This window comes from Rhamphochromis longiceps, linkage group LG12, assembly GCF_057381845.1.
Source record: "Rhamphochromis longiceps isolate RC_006_pf linkage group LG12, R_longiceps_female_GT1.1, whole genome shotgun sequence".
Classification (NCBI taxonomy): Eukaryota; Metazoa; Chordata; class Actinopteri; order Cichliformes; family Cichlidae; genus Rhamphochromis; species Rhamphochromis longiceps.
In genome coordinates this window covers 9013953-9034288 of record NC_140568.1, presented here as the reverse complement: position 1 = coordinate 9034288, position 20336 = coordinate 9013953, and the positions used below count along the sequence as shown (strand labels likewise).

At 41.1% G+C, this 20336-nt stretch overlaps 1 protein-coding gene across 3 annotated transcripts in view; it reads right to left on the bottom strand.

Moving 5' to 3' along the window:
* Positions 1–20336, bottom strand: part of LOC146656858 (tetratricopeptide repeat protein 28-like) — a 191325-nt gene that overhangs the window by 62615 nt on the left and 108374 nt on the right. For all 3 annotated transcript variants that reach the window (XM_085424633.1, XM_085424635.1, XM_085424636.1), the window contains 3 exons: positions 13685–13832; positions 5211–5483; positions 3322–3452 (listed from right to left, as the gene is read on the bottom strand). In XM_085424633.1, the coding sequence (XP_085280759.1) occupies positions 3322–3452; positions 5211–5483; positions 13685–13832 (552 nt within the window). The remainder of the gene's footprint in view (positions 1–3321; positions 3453–5210; positions 5484–13684; positions 13833–20336) is intronic.

Sequence of the window (20336 nt, the reverse complement as noted above, 5' to 3'; positions counted from 1 at the left end):
CATGTGTGGTTTTGACAAAAGAAACAAAACAAAATCCACAGTGCACAGACTGGACACTGACGACTATGTGAACAACAGTGAGAAAGAGGAAAGGGCAGCGAGCTGCATGTGTAAACACAAGCTTATGCTTTCTGTGAAAAATGCAGGATTAGGCTGCATGCTGACCTTGATTTTCCTGAGGGTAACTGCGTGTATGTTTGATACACAGAAAGTACATGAATCTCCGCTATGTGCTGAGCTGTTGCCTTAGCCTTCTCAAAAAAGGTCCTGCAAAAATGACAGCAAACGTCCCACAGAGCACTGAAAAGGACAGGTTTTGATTCTTAGCACCAGCCCAAAAACACATACCAATTACTTTTATAAAGCATCCTAGTTAATGACGCTCTGTTATTGATACTTAGAGGTAGAGTAAGTAGTTGTTACAGGGTATTTAACAGGAAAAAATAATATTCTATTCATAAATAAGCATTGAAAAGTGTGTAATTATATCTGCCAACAAATTGATGCTTTCTCAAAAATTTAGAACTAATACATTAAAAATACATAGCAGTGGTGGAACCGCAGTGTTGCCCAGCAAACTTGTATTCGTGGACTGAGATGGAAATTGCTGTTTTACCTAATCGGGTTTTATGTATGTAGCTATAGACCAGCCATACAGAGAGAACACCTTATGAGTTACTTTGAATTTAAAAATCACAAAAAGCACTGTCAGACATTTGTACTTGTATATTTTCATGATCGTTTCTCATGATGTCGTTCTCTTGCACTTCTTCATCTGCCTCCTCCACCACTGCTCTCTCTCATCCCTAATTACCACCTCATCTTCCTCATCTTCACCTCAGCCTCATCTCCTGAATTGAAGTTTATTTATTTCCAATATTGCCGCAATTACTTATTGTCAGCAGACTAGACCAGTGACCCTCCCATCTCCAAACAGCTGACAACTTGCTGGCTAAACAACAACAATAACTGGTTATAAGCAAACAGCATACCAGCTAACATCAGGTCTGAGTGTCCTAAAAATCACACATTTTCACATCATATGAGAGTTTATACACTAAACTCATGATTTAGTCATAACTAACTAATGGCTTATGGACACTATCAGGCCTTGCTAGAAAGCTTATGCAGCTTGTGAAAGTCACTATTTTCCCAGGCCAGCAGCACTGATACCTGCTGAAAGGCTTCCCTAATACCTTTAGCACAGATGCTGATAGGTTTCCGTGATGAAGAAGAAGAGGTTTCTGAGTAGAGTTGTGTTAGTCTAATATATAGGAGGAGTCATTCCTGACATAGCTATCACTAATGCCAACTAATCAGGGCCGGTATAATCGGATTTGGGCTTCTGATGTCACCCAGGACCAGTTCCCATGGTGAGACAGAAAACAAATACTATGGAAAAGAAAAACCTCCAGGAGCTGCAATGACCTGAATTTGATTTTGAATATAAGAGTGCTATCAAACGTAGGAAAAAGAGGATATAAACACATGCATGTCCATATTAGATCCAAGCATTTTAGCTTCATGATTAAAACCTTAGGCTTAACGCAATCAAAACCCACATCCAACATTAACTCAGTTCCATTGTCCGCAACATTTTTTTTCCTAAATGAACCATTTCACCAGATGATTTCATTATTGTCTCCAGGAAATTTACTAAACAATTCAAGTTGTTACAAGTCACCAATGGCACAAATTCCCAATGTTCCCTGAGAATCTATGCATCATCTCCTGCTTGAGGGCCTTCATAACACCCTTAGACTGCAGGCCAGACACTGGAAATCCAGGCAGCAACAACATCCTTCCTCGGGCCTCTAGGAAGTGACCTCAGCTTCAGAAAGGCCAGATAAAAAAATCCACATCAGGAACAAAAACACCAGGCTGACTGTAATGAGCTCTCCACTCGGCTCCAGTGTGTTCTGAGGGAGACCAGGTGGTGTGACACACATATGACTCTGATTAAGGGGCCTTTAGATGAACAAGAGGACAAGGGGGGCAAGTAGGGCTGGCTGTGCAGGGGGCAATCGAGACCTTGCGCATATGAGGCAACGATTAATGCTGTTCAATGACCTCCAATAGACCCAAAGATGTTCCTGCAGACATGAGTGGTCAGTTTCCCACTTGTGTTTCACATATAGAAGCACTGTTTCTGCACTGTTTTCTTTTAAGAAGCAACAGTGAAGTGACAGCACAGGCCTTAGTGGCAGATAGTCTGATATACTTCTCTGCAGTCTTTAGATGTCACTACAAACTCTGGCCAGAAGAACTATCTCATGTCTATATCTCATATAATCAAAACATTTCTTTTTAGCAGAACAGTCAAATAGCTGAGAGCAGTCAACGCCTTACATGTGTTGCCTGTATCCCTCACTAACATCAAATAACAGAGAGGTTTCACTCTGGCGTCTGTAGGCTTATAATCTGACTTGTGCTCTGCACATGTCCTCAGAATGTGAGAGTGAAAGATGTCAAGGGCACCTCTGGCCTCATTTTCAACAGTTAGTTTCATCCTGGCGCATTGTGCCACGTCTGGCTGGACCGTTTAAATGTCTCCCGATATCAGGCAGCATAAACAAGCAGGCCTGCCTGTTGGGAAGGATAAGGAATGAAGGGGAAACAGAGGCCATTCTTCTGCATGTGCGACAGGAATTGTGTTGGAACAAGCACCTGTCAACCCCCACCAATGACCGCAGAGAGAGGGAGAGAGAAGCAGATGACAGAGCAAGGAGAGAAAGAGGGCACCAATTGAAAGAAAAGTGGACCAGTCTGTCCAACTTTTTTCCTCCCTCTCCTTCATGTTCTTCTCTCCTTCCAACTCCTCCTTTCTCTCGCTGCCTCAAACAACTTAATCTCTCTAAATTACATTCCAAAGCAGGCATATGCTCCAAAGTCCCAGACTTACTGCTTCACAAACCAGATACACATCTACATAATATCTGCATAAATACTTTGCATTGATAATAAGGAGAAACAGCTGCCAAGGCTATCCTACTGCCCTTTATTACAACTTCCTCATTCTTCGTCCTCCGCCATCACCTTCACTTGTTCTCTACATTAACTTGACGCCAGTTTTTTCTTTTTTTTAAATAGACAAAGCGGAGCAGCATCTCTGTGACCTTCAGCCTCCACCTTCAAGTACCCTCTAAAAGACAGAGCTGAAGAATGCTTGGCACAGCACAATTTCACACCTACAACATGATAAGAGACTCAGGGAGAGAGAAAAAGGGAAAGAATGGTAGTAACATCAATTTATCGCCCTCTGAGATGACAGCTATTCCGCTCTATCCGTTTCAAGACTGCTGCAATTTGTGCGTTTCTTACCTCTCTGTCCTTTAACTTCATGGCCAGAACCAGCTGGTTGCGATGGTTGGTCAGCGCTTCACGGTAGTTCCCCTTGGAGAAGAATGCCGAGCCCAGATTCCCGTGAGCACGGCATTCCCCTGTTTGGTCACCTGAAGAGGGAAAACCACAAGGGATGAGAATGAAATTTCAAGAGTTAACAAATAAAATTTACAGTATAGCTCAGAGGATTGCAAACCAGTCGGTGATTATTTCACATCATTCCACTGTCACTGTCAAACAGGGACGTGATGAACCACATCTATGCCACTGACATGCCATTACACCCTTAAAAGGGAAAGTGCCGTTATAACCCGTTATAAGTTCTCCACAGTAGAGTGCCTTTTCTGACAGCTGGTAGTGTTGATCTCAATGCTCCAGAGGGTGAAAGGGGAAAGCCTTATTATTTCTTCCTGACAGAGAGGCCCCACAGACAGGGCCAAAGTAAAGCACAAGTCTCTGTGCTCTACCTGAGAACCACAGCTCCTTATCTGCAGCTGTGCTGCCCAGTCATGTGTCAAACTGTGTGGGGGTAAAAAGAGTGGAGCCAGTCTGTGCTACTCCCTGTTTTCATTTTTTCCTATCTTCCCTTCAGAAGTTTTTTCCCTTTCCTTTCCTGTCTTTCTCACCTTTTCATATATTAATCCCAAACGGGCAAATCCATACTTACTGCAGGCATTATTTATTTTTGAGCAAACAAAATAGAAAATTCCCAGCAGCGACTGGAATTTGACCATTTTAGTGGAATATATTCAGATGGAAAGATACACAAAAGAGACAAAAAAGAAATAAACTTCACTGGAAGGTCACACTAACAACTTTTATACTAGAACTCATCACGATACACAAGAATTAGTCTAAAATATTTGCTACATTGAACATGTACAGACTACTTTGTAGAGTGCACGTGCCTGTTATGCGTTACCGGGCAAAACAAGCTCTTCAGTTTTTTGTTTTGTTCTGAACCTCGAATTTTTGAACTGTGTTTGTGTGACATGGGTAAGTTAAATGGACTGGTACTTATACAGCGCCTTCCTTCTCAGCTGAGTACTTAAAGTGCTTTCTACTGCAAGTCTTATTCACCCAATCACACACACATTCATACGACGCTTTTATCTTTGCCTGAGCACTTTCTAACATTCGCACGCACGCGCACACACGCGCACACACGCGCACACACGCTCCGATGGATGCATCAAGAGCAACTCAGGTATGAAAGTAAGCAGAGACGCAGTACATGAGTTATGTAAGGCTGGAGTTGAGGACAAGAATGCGTTTTGATTAGGGCTAGCATTAGCATGCTGTAATGCTTACAGTGATAATCTATGTGGCTAAACATACTGACAAGGTGATCGCTAACAGCCAAAGCTTAATGCTCAAACACTGTTCAGACTGTCCTCGTGCTTACATCTACTTTAAGCACAAAATATACTGCGGCTAATGGGATCATTTTATTTGGTCACAAACTAAAGAAACAAACAAATTAGATCAAATCTTTCGTAATTTCACAATGGCACAAATAACAAAGTTAGAAGATTACATAAAACCACAGTGTTCATTCTCATTAATAACCACCCAACAGCTGCTGACTGATTGACAGACACTGTCATCACCAGTCCAAAATACTGTATGATGACTGATCACAAAGATTTCACTCATTTATTAGCTGTTTACATAATTTAACAAGAAAAAATGACAAAGGGCTTATGAGGATCTGAGCATTTTCTCTCTATTATTTATAGTTCAAGATTGTTTCATTTTAAACAATAGGGCACAATAATGAAATGCCACACTCTGGGAACTTTTGTGTCTAAGCAATCTATATTAACCTATATTATCTGCATCCAGTCACCCCGAGTCAGGGGTCTTACCTAAGGTTTTGGCCACTTCCAAGTCCTGCTGCATGTAGCTCGTGCTCTTCTCTGTGTTGCCCAGGGACCAGTGAGCGCTGCTGAGGGCAGAGAAGACGGAGCCGCGTAGCTTGAGGCTGCATGTGCCGATCTTCAGTGCGGCTTCTAGCACCACAACAGAGGCCGTGTGGTGGCATGCTGTCAGCAGCTCCTGGCCGATCACAGAAACCACCACAAATGGACTTTTGTCCAGCTTCATCTTTTGCAGCTGCTGATAGGTGGGCTCGAGAGACTCTGTGCAGGAGAGACACAAGCAAGCCAAGATTAGAAACAGACTACAGATTATTCCAATGGAGAAACTTGTTCTGACACTCTGATGGGCACCGATATCTGACACTGACTGCAATAACTGTTACGTGTTTAACGTCTCCGACAAAGGTGACTGTTGTCTGAATTTAGATTCTACTTTTCCTCCAGTAACAGTTGTGTTTTGTCTGCCTCAGTAAGCATAGCCTGCAGCCTGACTGACTGCTTTCACTGACAATTTAACAATAACTCAATATACGAGCCATTTTTCTGTTCTTCCACTCTGACTGGAGTGATCAGAGGCAATTTCCAACAGTTCTGTGTAGAAATAGCAACAGTTTAGACCACTGGGGGCAACTGTCTTTACAAACCACAGAGCAAAACCAAATTTGTGCCTTTTCCTTCAGCTAGTACGGATATTTGAGGGAATTTAAGGGAATGGCGCACGATGAGTAGGTTTTGAGACAGTTTTAAAAGTGATGGGGAAACGACTGCAGCTGAAGCACAGCAACAGCATCGGTGGAGAAATGCAGAGCAAAGGAGATGCAGAAAGGTGACCTCCGAGGCTGAAAATACACACAATGACATAAATCAATGGTGGGCCACGTGGGATTCGGGATTCAAAGGCCCCTCCAGACTTGCCAAGTCCTCCGGCAGATATGAGCATCAAACCACATGAAGGGTGAGTAAGGGAGGCTTACCCAGTTATCTATTTTTTCTGCCGTCTACTGATGCATTAGCGTTCTTCTGTTAAGTACGCATTTGAATTCATCAGAGTAAATTCACACGGCCCTGTATTTGCAAATGTCCCGAGGAGAATTGCTACTAATCAGGGCAAAGCGCTTCACAGAAGTCCGTGCCTGTACAAACGGGTACACGTGACCAGATGTGTAGTCTACAATTCGTCGTAACTCAGTCTGAGAAACATCCACAGATGCTAATTCACCTAGACACACACACACGCACAATATGAGATGCATCCTCACACAAGCACTCAAAAGCATAACTGATGATGCTCTTTCAAGAGCGTCGCTTCTGTTCCAGGACTTGGCAGAGTGTCGTGCTTATGGAGACAGTGCGTGCATATAATATCCATTCATAGCTTGTAATTGCTGTCGGAGTGACATCAAGAGCTGACTCATAAATCAAACACTGAGAGAATGCTTTTTTAAAAAGGTGTCATGGCTGCTGCATTCATTCGTTAAACAGGTAGTTATGACAACATCTGACTGGATTGTTTCACACACATACACGGGCTTACAAACAAACGCTTAAGAGAATAGAGTCGTGGGCCAATAGAGTGCTGTGAAAAAAGGGCTGAGAAAGACCCCGTTCTGATTTCTGATTTTTTTGCATATTTGTCACAAGTAATTGTTTCAGATGATGACATTAGTTTTAACAATTGTAATTTTTTTTTAAAAATGCAGTTTTTAGATGATTATTTCATTGGTTAGGTAAAACGCCTATCTAATAACGGGTTGTGCCACCCCTGGCAGCAAGAACGGAGGTCAAGTGTTTGCAATAACTGGTGATTCTTTAAGTGTGGATTTTGAATAGACCACTCCAAAACCTGCATTTTGTTCATTTTGAGCCATTCAGAGGTGGACTTGCTGGTGTGTTTTGGATCATTGTCCTGTCACAGAACCAAGGTCTGCTGGAGTTTCAGGGCACAAATCGATGACATTTTCCTTCAGGATTTTCTGGGAGAGAGCAGAATTCACTGTTAGAGCAAGTCGTCCAGGTCCTGAAGCAGCAAAGCAGCCCCAGACCATCACACTACCACCACCATGTTTGTTGGTGTGATGCTCTTTTTATGAAATGCTATTTTAGTGGGCTCGCCACTCACGAGAAGGTTCACCGCTGCTCCTCGTCTCACTGTCTCAAAGCCTTAGAAATAGCTTGTGTAACCTTATCCAGACTGTTTCTTTAGATCTGGGCATGATGTGTGTCATTTTGAGATCATTTAGTCTACTTCACTTTGTCAGACAGATTCTATTAAACAGATTTCTTAATCGAACAGGTCTGGCAGGTCTGGTGTGACAAGTCGAATTAAACTCAGCTTTCCAAAAAATGAAAAGAATGAAACCATAATTTAAGAACTGTATTTTTTATTTACCCAGGTGATCTTTACCCGATATTAAAATTTGTTTGATGATCTGAAACATGTACATGTGACATATGCATATGCAATAAAATAAGAAGTCAGGAAGAGGGTGAATATTTTTTCCACAATACTGTATATGAAGCAAGAATAACAGCCCTCGTGTCGCAGAAAACATCTAACAGAACATCATAACGTTGTACCTCTTTCTCGCCTTTTGCCTTTTAATATTGCTTTTGCAGCCAGAGCCATACGTTCCTTTAGTGACTGGATATGTGCAGAGCATGACTGCATACAGTATCACTAATGCACCATAGTCTGCCTTCCATTTCATGTGAATAAAGATATAAGGCATGCACTCTCCCTCCTGCATTAGGCACACGTGTCATCAGCGGGACTGGTGAAGCTATAAAATACTCTTTTTAATTTTTAATCCCTCGATTTCATGGAAATTGCCTCTGCGATACAATATCACTCGATAAGATTATCTTTACCATCCTCTCCCTTTGAAATTAATGTAAATGTTTGCTGCCAGCTGGATTTCATTTGTGATTATGACGAGTTAAATACAAGTCGTGGAAGAAATCTCATTAAAAGACTAAAAGTAAAATATTTTACCTGCACTGTCAATGCCACCCAGCGCTTTGTTCGTTAGGCAAAAACGCCCCCTGTGAAGAGTTGTGTTTCTTTTTTTCCAGCAGTGTATTCGGTTTGGAATCAAATATTTTGGCTGCTTTACTTTCTTTGAAATTAACACAGCAATGTGTTAACTCGCTGTGGTTTATCGGTCAACAATGCAGTTTTTACCCCTAAAAAATAAACTATATTAACAACTTCTGGTAGGAACAGTTCATTGTCTGACTTGATCATTCACTGAATCTGTTGAGAAAAAGAAAAATGCAGAATAAAACTAACTAATCCTCTCAGCAACAAAAAAAATTATTATAAATACATAAAAATCCTCCTTCCTTGCTCTCTCCAGGGAGGTCAGCTTGCTAGGCTGCAGTGGTTTCCAACCTTTTCCCTCTTAGTACCCACACAGCCTTGTCAGATAAACTGAAAGAATAGCATTCCCTTTTAATACCTTTCATGTTCAGAAGAGTAATTTCAAAACTGTATTTGGACAGCTTTCAGCTTACCATTTCTAATTTATTGCTTCATAGTTTTTTTTCAACAGACCATCACTACTGGCACACTACTTTACCCATAAGTCACTACTTTTGGATACTATTTTGTTTAACATCTCTTCATTTCTTTATGCGCCGAGATCAATTTCACCCACATACCTTTCACTTATTTCCTGTTTCTTTAAGAGGAATGTCATTATAAAAAATATAAGAAATGTATACATAAAAAAGGGCGACTTTTAAAGATTAGAGACCAAAGTAAGACCAAGATATTCAAACTACTTTATAATGTTAAGCTCCTCCCCTTGTAGGAAGACGTTAAAATGCACCACATGACCACGCGTCAGTGCCTATATAAGAATTAAAGATGCTTCTTGGAATTAATGATACTGAATTAATCATACTGCCCACTTCATGTTGTGGTCTTCTTCTGTTAATACTTTAGTAATGTTAGTCGTGTCAAACAATGTGATTTTTGTACTTATGAAGGTTGTTTTTTTCCAGAAAATATTAAAAAATATTAGTTTCTAGGTACAAATTTGCAATTTATTCTGTTCATTTTGTCAGATTTCTTTTAACTTCCATTTCTCAAACAACCTTAAGTTATCTAAGCAAATTTGCTCTAGCCTTTTGTATGGTCCGTATTACTTTGTTCATTATAAAGACTATTTTTGGTCACTCTGTAAGACCAAATTTCAGTGATTTTCTAAGCAGCCTGTCCGTATTTTTCATTAGTTTCCCATATTAACTATGCAGCCAGAGCAGGGTATTCACTTTCCTTTTGAGTCCTCGCACTACTGAACGATGCAATCACATTATTTTTTTAAGCGTTCATATATCACATCCACTATCTGTGTCTTCATCTGTGGAGATTTCACTCCAATCAGTCCCTTTTATTTTGCTGCTGGCTCTTTGGGACTGCTTCATAATTAAATGTGGCTCTGAGCGATTTTTTGGTTTAAATGAATTTTTAAAAAGTTGTTTTGGAAACTTTCATGAGAAAAAGATAGCATTACTGTCTGACACCTCAGTCAAACGACAGCTGTCTTAACATGCTTTTATCTTCCTCATTCAATGGTTAGGTCATTCATTTAACTAATACTTAAACTGCTAGCTGTACTTGAACCAAAAATATTTACAACTTTTTCTATCTATTATTATTTTTAAGATGATGCCCATGGTATAAAATCAAGTGTACTTTGCATTAGCAGGTATTCTGCTTAGTTGCCTTAAGACACACAGTGCCCAGAAACTCTAGTTAAATGAAAATCTTTTAATAGCAGCCTGGGTCAATAGCTGCCACACCATGTCCTTCATGGTTCAACTGGACTGAGCTTCAAGTGAAAAACCTTTTTTAGTTAGCATGTGTGTAAAATAACCCAATGATTAACAATTAAGAACTAATGGATCCTTAAGATTCTCTCTGGCCCTCGAAGAAAACAAACAAGACACAGAATGAGAACAGGAAGAACAGCAGGAATATTCTCCACGGGACCGAAACACAATAATAAATTTCCCACGTGTGGGACTAATAAAGGTTATCTTATCTTATCTTAATAACACACTATTTCCCCTCAGTTTAATAAAGTATTCTGATTCTGATGACATTAGCGAAAACATAAGAGGCTGCGTTGTCACTGCTCATGCCACTCAGTGCAGGGCTCGCAAAATTGCTAGCCCGACGTCCCGGGGCTAGCGATTTTTCCAGTCGGGCTACCAAAATCCATCTCAGCTCTGCCCGTCGGGCTATCATAGGAAGGAAAGATATGTCAATGCTTTTGCATTCTTTCGCAAATGTAGCTGAGTAATTATGTCATCGATGAGCCACTGTCAATATGTGACACATTGAAATCGCGTTTGAGTTTGCGCTTGTTTTTTGCTTTCACTTTCACTTTGCGATCGCGCGAACTGTGTGTAGAGAGCGGCAGCACTGATTGGTGAGTCACAGATTAATTGCGCACCAATTCCTCTGGCATCGTCTTATCAATCGTTAGCTTACTATCAAACATGACAAGTGAAATCTCCTGCAGCAAGCTTAAACATGTGATAGATGTTGATTGCGCAGAGAATTGCTGATCGTTATGTAAGTATGTGTAAAAGCAGATGGAGTTACGCAGGTATTTTAGTTCTGCAGAGCCAAACAAGACAGGTCAGGGTGAAGAAGGGGCAGCCAAAGAAAAGCCTACCACAAATCGGAGAAGTTATGACAAATCAGACTATGAGGCAAAAGGAAAGCGCAGCTTTTTTGGTTTCATGGACAAAAGAATTTATGTGGCTGGAGTATGACGAGCTAAATAACATAATGTTCTGCCCGGTGTGTTGTGAGTTTCCCTTGATTTCTGAGTCGACAAGCGCCTTTGTTACTGGGACCAGTCATTTTAAGAAAGACCCCATCAGAACCCATGAGAAATGTAAGAAATGCATCATTGCTCAGTCTGCAGTATCTTTCCCAGAACAAACACCAATTGCAAAAAACATACTAAAAACAGACCAAGCATAACAAGAAGTCCTGAAAAAGCTGTTTAGAACAGCGTACTATGTTGCAAAGAGTCAACTACCATTGGCAAGATTTAGCAGTCTTTGCAAACTTCAAAAGGCAAATGTCCTAGATCTTGGTTCCACTTGCTTCTTACTGAACACTGATTCATGTTTTACACAGTTCTTGCAAGTTCATAGAAATTTCTGTTCAATTAGAACCAAGTATTTGAGTTGATTATTGTAATTTGTTGTTGTAATTTGTGTTTTAAATATTTTTAGATTGATGTTTTGTTTCCTTTACAATATTATACATTAAAATATTGTAAAGGAAAGAAAACATCAATCAAAAAATTGTCCTCTTTTTTTTTTTTATTCGGGCTACTTAAATTTCTTTTGGGCTACCAAAAACTGAAGAGTGCCTGCCCGAAGGGCTACCAGGGATTTTGAAATTTTGCGAGCCCTGCAGTGATATAGGTGGACAATGTTGATGTTATAGGAAAAAACGACAGTTAGAAGATTGCAAACTGCACGTGTGCAGCAAGCCTTTGTTGGGTTGAACTGTACATAAAACAGTATTGTTTATCAAAAGACAAACGCCTTTATTCAGTTCTCTTTGGTCCCTTCTTCTTGTCTCATTCAGGGATTTGTTTATTTTGAATAAATGTTATCGGCTGGATCTCTTCACCCAGTGGCAAACCATAAACCTAACAGTGATCTGAGCAGTCTGAAAATAAGTTTGTTGAGACGACAGCGGTAAGATAAATGACCGAGCTAAGTGAGCGCTGCAGTCACAGCTAGATATAATCAACTGTTTCTTGTCATCAGCTGCATGGTTTATATGCTGATGAGGAAAAAAATGTATCCAGTTTTCACCAAAGACATTTGTACTACGATAAATTTGAGCCAACCTAAAGACTTTTCATAGTTATAACAACGTTGTTACCACCAAAGGCAAGCCAGCAAGAAACCTATTACAATGATTATATAATTAGGCTTTTACACAACTAACAAGCAATATTTTGATAAGTACTTTGATAAATGCTTCTTTAAAGTGTTTAAAGTGGTTTTGATAAATATAATTTGGCGTTAATTAGTTCCAATTAAAATGGCAGCAGAGGTAACGAACTCTGGATCCTGAATTACTGCACGGCTATTAAACGTGGCAGACAGAAACATGGCACTTTCTGCTTGAAGGAGAGAAAGCAATGCTCGCCTACCTTTCTTTCACTTATCAGGGGACTTTGGCTGAGTAACACTGATTATCCTCCCTGTTTGCTGGCGTAACATTGATTATCGTCCCCTTGTGCCAGGAGTCCCTCTGAGAGGATCATTGCTCTTAATCCTTTGACCTAACTACCTCTCCTCAACACACCTTGGATTAGGTCCTCTGGTGGTTGCCTGGCACTCTGGGAAATAGGGTAAACAATTAAGAGATTAAGTGGCTTGGGCTAAATGTTGGTCTACCCCTACTAAGAGGACCCATTCTGGTCCATAATGCTGAGGTCTGGGCTCACACCCAAAGCCTTTTTTTGTTTTGGTTCCAATGGCAGGCTTATATGCTCACTGTCGTTAAGATGGGCTTTCCATTCTTTTCTCTCTTTGCAATATTTTTTGTCGCATTTGCACAAGAATATTCAGAGGAGCACGGTATTCAATCACGGAAATGCTGATTCCTCACTGAACAAAGGCCTTCTGAGCTACTGATCCACTGCACAGTGCAGTAATTTTTGGATTATAAAAACAAGGCCACATTTATTCAGAGGCACGGCATCAGAGGAGTTTGGCAAGGAGGTGATGACAAAGCGAGACTGCAGGATGACTCACAGTCTACGCTGGCAATCTGTGCCATCTAGATCTGAAGCATATTAAATTCTCCGCAGTGGTCATCTAAAGTAAAACTGGTGCCAGGTTTGTTTGAGGCTCATTAGGCTGGCCCATACGGATTACTCATGGACAATCAGGTCGCTGCAGTTGTTTGATACAACAGATAACAGTGCGCAACAAAAAAAGACCACATTTTAGTGACAATCTTGGCCTGAATACGCTACTTATAAATCCACTCAGCTTTAAGAAGAAAAAGGCTTACACAGGGGCAGACACAGACAATGGCATTAGTGCTGGATGCTCATTAAGATAACAGGCTATCAATGTGTGTCAGCCTGACTGACAGTAAGATATGCTGAAGCTGCAGGCGTCATTCCTTAGAGTCCGAAGGTAAGTGCTTGACACCACCAGTCGCTCACAAAGACAGGAAGATGGGCAGATAGAGAGATGGCCTGCCCACAAAACAGGTACAAAACTGACAGGTAAAGTCACCTCAACGCATTTATTGACTGAGCGAGGATTATCTCCGAGACAGGCTTTTAGGCTGCTGTAGGACAGAAACGTGAATAAGGTGAAGCAGAAAAAGAGTGACACACACACACGAAGACCTGCTGACACGCGCGCACAGAGTGCACGTGTTCACCTGCCACATTTCTCACCTCGTAAGGGCGACTTCATGGCGGCTTCTACCATGCCCACCAGTAGCTGTAGGCTCTTGGGGTCTTGGGCCAGCCCCGAGGCGAAGGCGGCCAGCGCGTCGGCATGGCGTCCAAGGTACTGAAGGGCAACACCCTGTCGGAAGTATGCCTGCAGAGAGAAGGAGGTAAAAGAGCTATCAGTGCTCAAGTCTTCTGCCACAGCATGGGGCTTTATTCAAACACATTACCAGACACACTCATTTCACGCCATTAGCATTTTTTCCACATGAGCAGTTTTCTGAACATGGCACCTCTCTCCTTTGTATTCCCATAATAGAGTGATCACTGGCTTTTTTTGTACTTGTTAATTGGATTATAAGTTTTACATAAATGCACATGTTACACTCTGGCTGGCTGCCTTCTCAGGAGCAACGATTGTTTTTCTATTCAATTTTTTTTTTTGCTCTCTGTCTCCTTGCTGTGGGAGTAAACTGCACAAGTCGAGCGCTGGGATTTCTCTGGCTGTTAGAAAAAAAAAGTGATGGGAAAGAGAGAGGGGAATGAGACAGAACTACTTACTCAAGTCTGCCTGTAGTTTAGAAAATAACACCCATAAATACTTCAGATTACTTATTCTCTTTGACAGTACACACTTGTAAAAGAGTAACCCAACTGCCCAGTCTGTTTTTGCTATACTTTTTTTTTTTTAAACTTCAGATATGTATTTGCGTAATGTTTTGGACACATGGAAGAGCCTTCAAAGAGACAGAACTCAAACAGATTTGTCATCCAGTCATTTATTCACAGAGCTGGGAAAGTCACATTGTTGGAAGCATAATAAATCAGTACCATGAGGCAGATACTGCATGCAACTTGTAACATATTGTATCTTTCTGTTAGAGACTAATTCTTTTTTTTTTTTTTGGAACATTGTGCACACTGAAACCTAAAACAGACGCTGTCTCTGCGATCCAAAGCCCCAAAAATAAGTGTGCTTTCCCCCCCCGCTTGTCTGTTTGGAATCACTAGCTGCAGAGAGATCTTTCATCCAGGCAAGTAACTCAGTATGTTTGTGTCTAAGGCCCGATCAGACAGAAATCCTACTGAGTTGTTAAACCTGACTCTGGTCCAGTCTTACAACACCAGCAAAGAGAGATGAAACTACGTTGCGCTCATTATTCACAATCCAAACCGATAAATCCCCTTCAGGAGAAAGCAAAGTGTCTCCCAGAATAGTCATATATGGGCTCGTGTCGCACATTTACAGCTACAAAGCAATAAGAGATAAGAGTCCCAAAGTCTCCCTTACGCTGGTGTGTTTTTTGTGCGCTGGTTCGTGTGTGAGGGGTAGCAGCAGCGGTCCAGGCTACCATCTGGCTAACTTCTCGCGCGGTAGGCAGCAACTCCACTCATAGCTTCCAAAAGTGACACAAGGGCTAATTTGCCATTAGCATCTAAGAGGCCTTTTCATTAGCCTTCCCAAGCTTCTCTGTTAGCACGACTAGCAAGTGAGAAAAGCAGAGAGGATTAGGGAAAATGAGACATGACATCGAATTTACAGAGACCAGTAATTAATTTCGCTTCTGTCCGAGACCCCCCACTGACTACCAATCTCTCTCCAGACCTGCTGCCCCCCACTTCAACATTTCCGCCGCCCCTCACTTGCATCACATCTCCAATGAAAATGACGACGACAGAGATTAAATTCAAAGCATTAACCTTTGTTCTAACACTGTTATTATATGAGTGGAGCACGGTTCAGGGAATCCGCTCAATATTAATTGCATCTAGCAGCAGTGGAGTTTGGGCAGGATGCACTGGCTAGAATTGAGAGACCCCACAAACGTTTTGCCCAAGGGAACAAAAGACATTTAAAAGCACTTCTCCCTTTGATTAGATTTAGCCTACAATATGACTGCTCTCCCTTTCATTCTCTTAAGCGCCGTACCCTGACCGAGACGACCGGGGAAAGAAGATGAAGGGAAAAAGATGTATTTAAAAGGAAGGTTTGAGTCAAACCAAAAAAAAAAACGTCCTCTTCTTTAATCACTTCATTGTAGCTTCTCTCGTCCTACATAAGGTTGAAAGACTAGACCGGCTAGAAAATACATTGAAATACTGGAAAACAGAAGCACAACACTGAATGCATCACTGCAAAAGTGACAGAATCGATGTGCCATACAGCCTTATAAGATTTCTTCTTCCATTAGTCTCCCATGGGCTTCAAAATACACCATATGGCTGCACAAAGACATAAATGTCACATAACCTCAGCCTCGGCATAATCCAACAAGTCAATTCAACCAAGTACCGCTGTTAAAACAGAGGGCTCCACTGAATTTACATTGCAGTGGCTGAATACTAATTAGGGACAATGGTGATCGTGATACTGATGAGAGCTCAAGATAAACCGAAACTGACGTACAAGTAAAAGACTGAATAGCACGCAGCAAAATCAAATAGTGCTGCAGAGATAATGTCGTCAGGTTAGCGATGCTGTTAGCATGGATTGAAGCATTTTGGGTGAAGTAAAAACAAGATGTTTACCCCTACACATTTTTATTTGAATCCACGCTTAAAAGGATCTTTTCTAAAAACACAGCAGCATCTGCTCAGAGCTGTTGCTACAGTGATTAGCACAGCCTCTGTAGCTCTTAGCCAGACAAGAGAAATAAACAGAGGTACGGTACAGGGAGCATTACAAAGAAGGAGGCAGCATCGCAGATTTGCTGTGACCTGTCAATGTACAACATTGTATGCACAACTGAGTGTCAGCGTCTCATCTTTCAGCCAAGAAACAGCTCCCTAAACAGGAAAGAAAGAGAGTCACTCCTGCCAAGTTCCCATGCAGCACATGCCCTCCTGAAACGTGACACATCTGTTTGGCATCTTTTTACAACATGACATCGACAAACCAAGACTTCGAATAATGTGTTTTGCCAGAAATTCAATCCGGGGTGAATTATTGAACCTTCTTGCATGTTCGGGTCTTGTACTTAATGCAGCAATGTGCTGATACCACAGAAGAGTGGATAGAGAGGGGAAGGTTTGTCGTTCGTACCCGTGGGTGAATTCTGAGAGGGCTTATGTGCATGTGTGCAAATGCGTGATTACGTGTGAGTGTGTGTGTGAGAGCAAAAGAGAGAGCCTACAAAACACATATGAATAAGAGACAGGGTAAAAGATTTTCTTCTTTCTCGAATATTTTAATATTTCATGAATCCTTGTTTGATGTAGTTTTAAATATTCATGCTTTTATGCTTAGGAGGAAGAGGGAAATGATGCAAAAAATCACCGCAATACACTGTGCTAGACACTGTGGGGAACCAACATTCCCTGTGCATATACACAAATAAGCTCACGCACACCGCTGAATACGCTCTTTCGCTCTAACAAGCCACTTACAATGAAACATGGACAATATTCTTCAAGTGACAGCTCTGTTGTTCACAATAAGGCTCACAGTCAGAGCAAGTGAACAGAAAGTTGACAAGATTAAGACTGTGAATTCGGCGCAACACCAGCTGTTGGAGGCTCTTTTTCTATTAGGAGATTAATGTCTCAGCATATGTCCTTGCCCCCTTCTTAGGCTGTACACTCTAACCCCAGAGGTGTCCTCAGTCCCTGGGAACATGTCTGTGTTTCCACTTGTCGAGCTTTCCTCAAGATCTCGGGGTTAAAGAAAAAAATCTAGTGAAAACATATATACGACTACCAAATGGATCAGAACACCGAGCAACAATTCAATTCAATTCAATTCAATTATATTTATATAGCGCCAAATCACAACAAAAGTTGCCTCAAGGCGCTTCATGGATACAGAGAAAAAAAAACAACAATCATATGACCCCCTATGAGCAAGCACTTTGGCGACAGTGGGAAGGAAAAACTCCCTTTTAACAGGAAGAAACCTCCAGCAGAACCAGGCTCAGGGAGGGGCGGCCATCTGCTGCGACCGGTTGGGGTGAGAGAAGGAAGACAAGATAAAAGACATGTTGTGGAAGAGAGACAGAGGTTAATAACAGATATGATTCAATGCAGAGAGGTCTATTAACACATAGGTGACTGGAAAGGAAAAACTCAATGCATCATGGGAGACGTAGGCTGCCCTACGTCTAGCCTACGTCTATTGCAGCATAACTAAGGGAGGATTCAGGGTCACCTGGTCCAGCCCTAACTATATGCTTTAGCAAAAAGGAAAGTTTTAAGCCTAATCTTAAAAGTAGAGATAGTGTCTGTCTCCCGAATCCAAACTGGAAGCTGGTCCCACAGAAGAGGGGCCTGAAAACTGAAGGCTCTCCCTCCCATTCTACTTTTAAATACTCTAGGAACAACAAGTAGGCCTGCAGAGCGAGAGCGAAGTGCTCTAATAGGGTGATATGGTACTACAAGGTCATTAAGATAAGATGGGGCCTGATTATTTAAGACCTTGTATGTGAGGAGCAGGATTTTGAATTCAATTCTGGATTTAACAGGAAGCCAATGAAGGGAAGCCAAAACAGGAGAAATATGCTCTCTCTTTCTAGTCCCTGTCAGGACTCTTGCTGCAGCATTTTGGATTAGCTGAAGGCTTTTCAGTGAGTTTTTTGGACATCCTGATAATAATGAATTACAGTAGTCCAGCCTGGAAGTAATAAATGCATGAACTAGTTTTTCAGCGTCACTCTGAGACAGGATATTTCTAATTTTAGAGATGTTGCACAAATGGAAGAAAGCATTCTTACATAATTGTCTAATATGTGCGTTGAAGGACATATCCTGGTCAAAAATGACTCCAAGGTTCCTCACAGTGTTACTGGAGGCCAAGGTAATGCCATCCAGAGTAAGAATCTGGTTAGATACCATATTTCTAAGATTTTCAGGGCCGAGTACAATAACCTCAGTTTTATCTGAATTAAGAAGCAGAAAGTTAGCAGCCATCCAGGTCTTTATGTCTTCAAGACATTCCTGCAGTTTAACAACTTGGTGTGTGTTACCTGGCTTCATGGATAGATAGAGCTGCGTGTCATCTGCATAGCAGTGAAAATTTATGCTATGTCTTTTAATGATGCTGCCGAGGGGAAGCATGTATAATGTAAACAGAATTGGTCCTAGCACTGAACCCTGTGGAACTCCATAATTAACCTCAGTGTGTGAAGAGGACTCTCCATTTACATGTACAAATTGGAGTCTATTAGATAGATATGATTCAAACCACTGCAGCACAGTACCTGTAATACCTACAGCATGTTCTAATCGCTCTAATAGGATATTATGGTCAACAGTATCGAATGCTGCACTGAGGTCTAGCAGGACAAGCACAGAGATGAGTCCACTGTCAGAGGCCATAAGAAGCCATAAGAAGATCATTTGTAACCTACAGTTACAACAGTAATATGATTTGGTAAACGAAGTTTCACTCTGTGTGTATGCAGTCAGCGCTGTTCCTGATATAAGCACTTGTACAGAATTTCTTATAGCGCCGTTTGAAAACCAAATAACCAGACTTTGTATAATTTTCTGAAGAGCTCTTGAGTAATAGTTCTCCAAGATTTTTGAAGGTCTTTCAAAGTTTTGGACATTTGGCTGCTTTTTCGCTTATTTTCAGTCCAGACTTTGTATCTGACCATTTTTGGAGGAATGTTTTTTTTTGTTTTGTTTGTTTCTTAAGCCACTCAACACTGACCTATGAATCATTCAAGTTTAAAAAAAAGCACCTAACTCAAAGGAGGAACCACTGTTGTGTGCACACCAACAGACATTTTTTACTAGCAGCTAGTCAAAAGACACAATTTATTCCCATTTTTTTAGTCGAATCTATGAAAAATGACAAAGATAATACAATTTGGCAGGCATAAAATAGTGTTTTTGCACCAACAAGGTGATTCCCAAAGAGTTATTGGCTGAAAACCTTGCACATCTTTGGATGCTGTGCTGTATGTCCTTAAAAAATTGAGAAAACTGGACGTGAAGTGAAGGACAAAAGAGAAAGTGGTAGTCCAAAAAACAATCCACAGCAGATGAATAGCATCTGAAAGTCGTGTCCTTAAGAAATAGGGGGGAAAATTCAGCAAAAACCTCACAAAGGACCTGAGAGATGCATTTGGCACTTAAGCAAAGTGTGTGACTGGCAACCGTTTCATTTTTCAGCATGACAGCGATCCCAAACACACTGATGATGTTGTAAAAGCATACCTGGATAGAAAACCAGTCTGTAGCACTCGGACCTCAACATTATTAAAGCAGTGTGGGATCATCCTGACAGAGAACAGAACAAAAGGCAGCAAACATCAAAGTGCTTGTGAATGTCCTTCAAGAAGCCCGGAGAACTATTCCTGAAGACTACTTCAAGAAATGACAAGAAATCTGTGTTGAAGAATAAAGGTGGCCACAAGAAATGCTGACTTCCAAGCTAATTAGAATCAGAATCAGAATCAGAATCTGATTCTGATTCTAAGAATTGCACAAACTCTGTTTTTGTCTTATAATTTCATTAAATATAAAGCTGTAACCATTTTGCAGTATTTGTGTATCTGCACGTGTGTCCACGTACAGTTTCTTTTCTCAAATTGCAGTGTGAGATGCATGTAGTAGTTCTAAGACAAAATGCACCCAGACAACAGGCCTGATCCCAAATCTGTCATTTTCAGAATGGAATCAAATAGCATAGGTAATTTGCACCAAGGGCACTGGA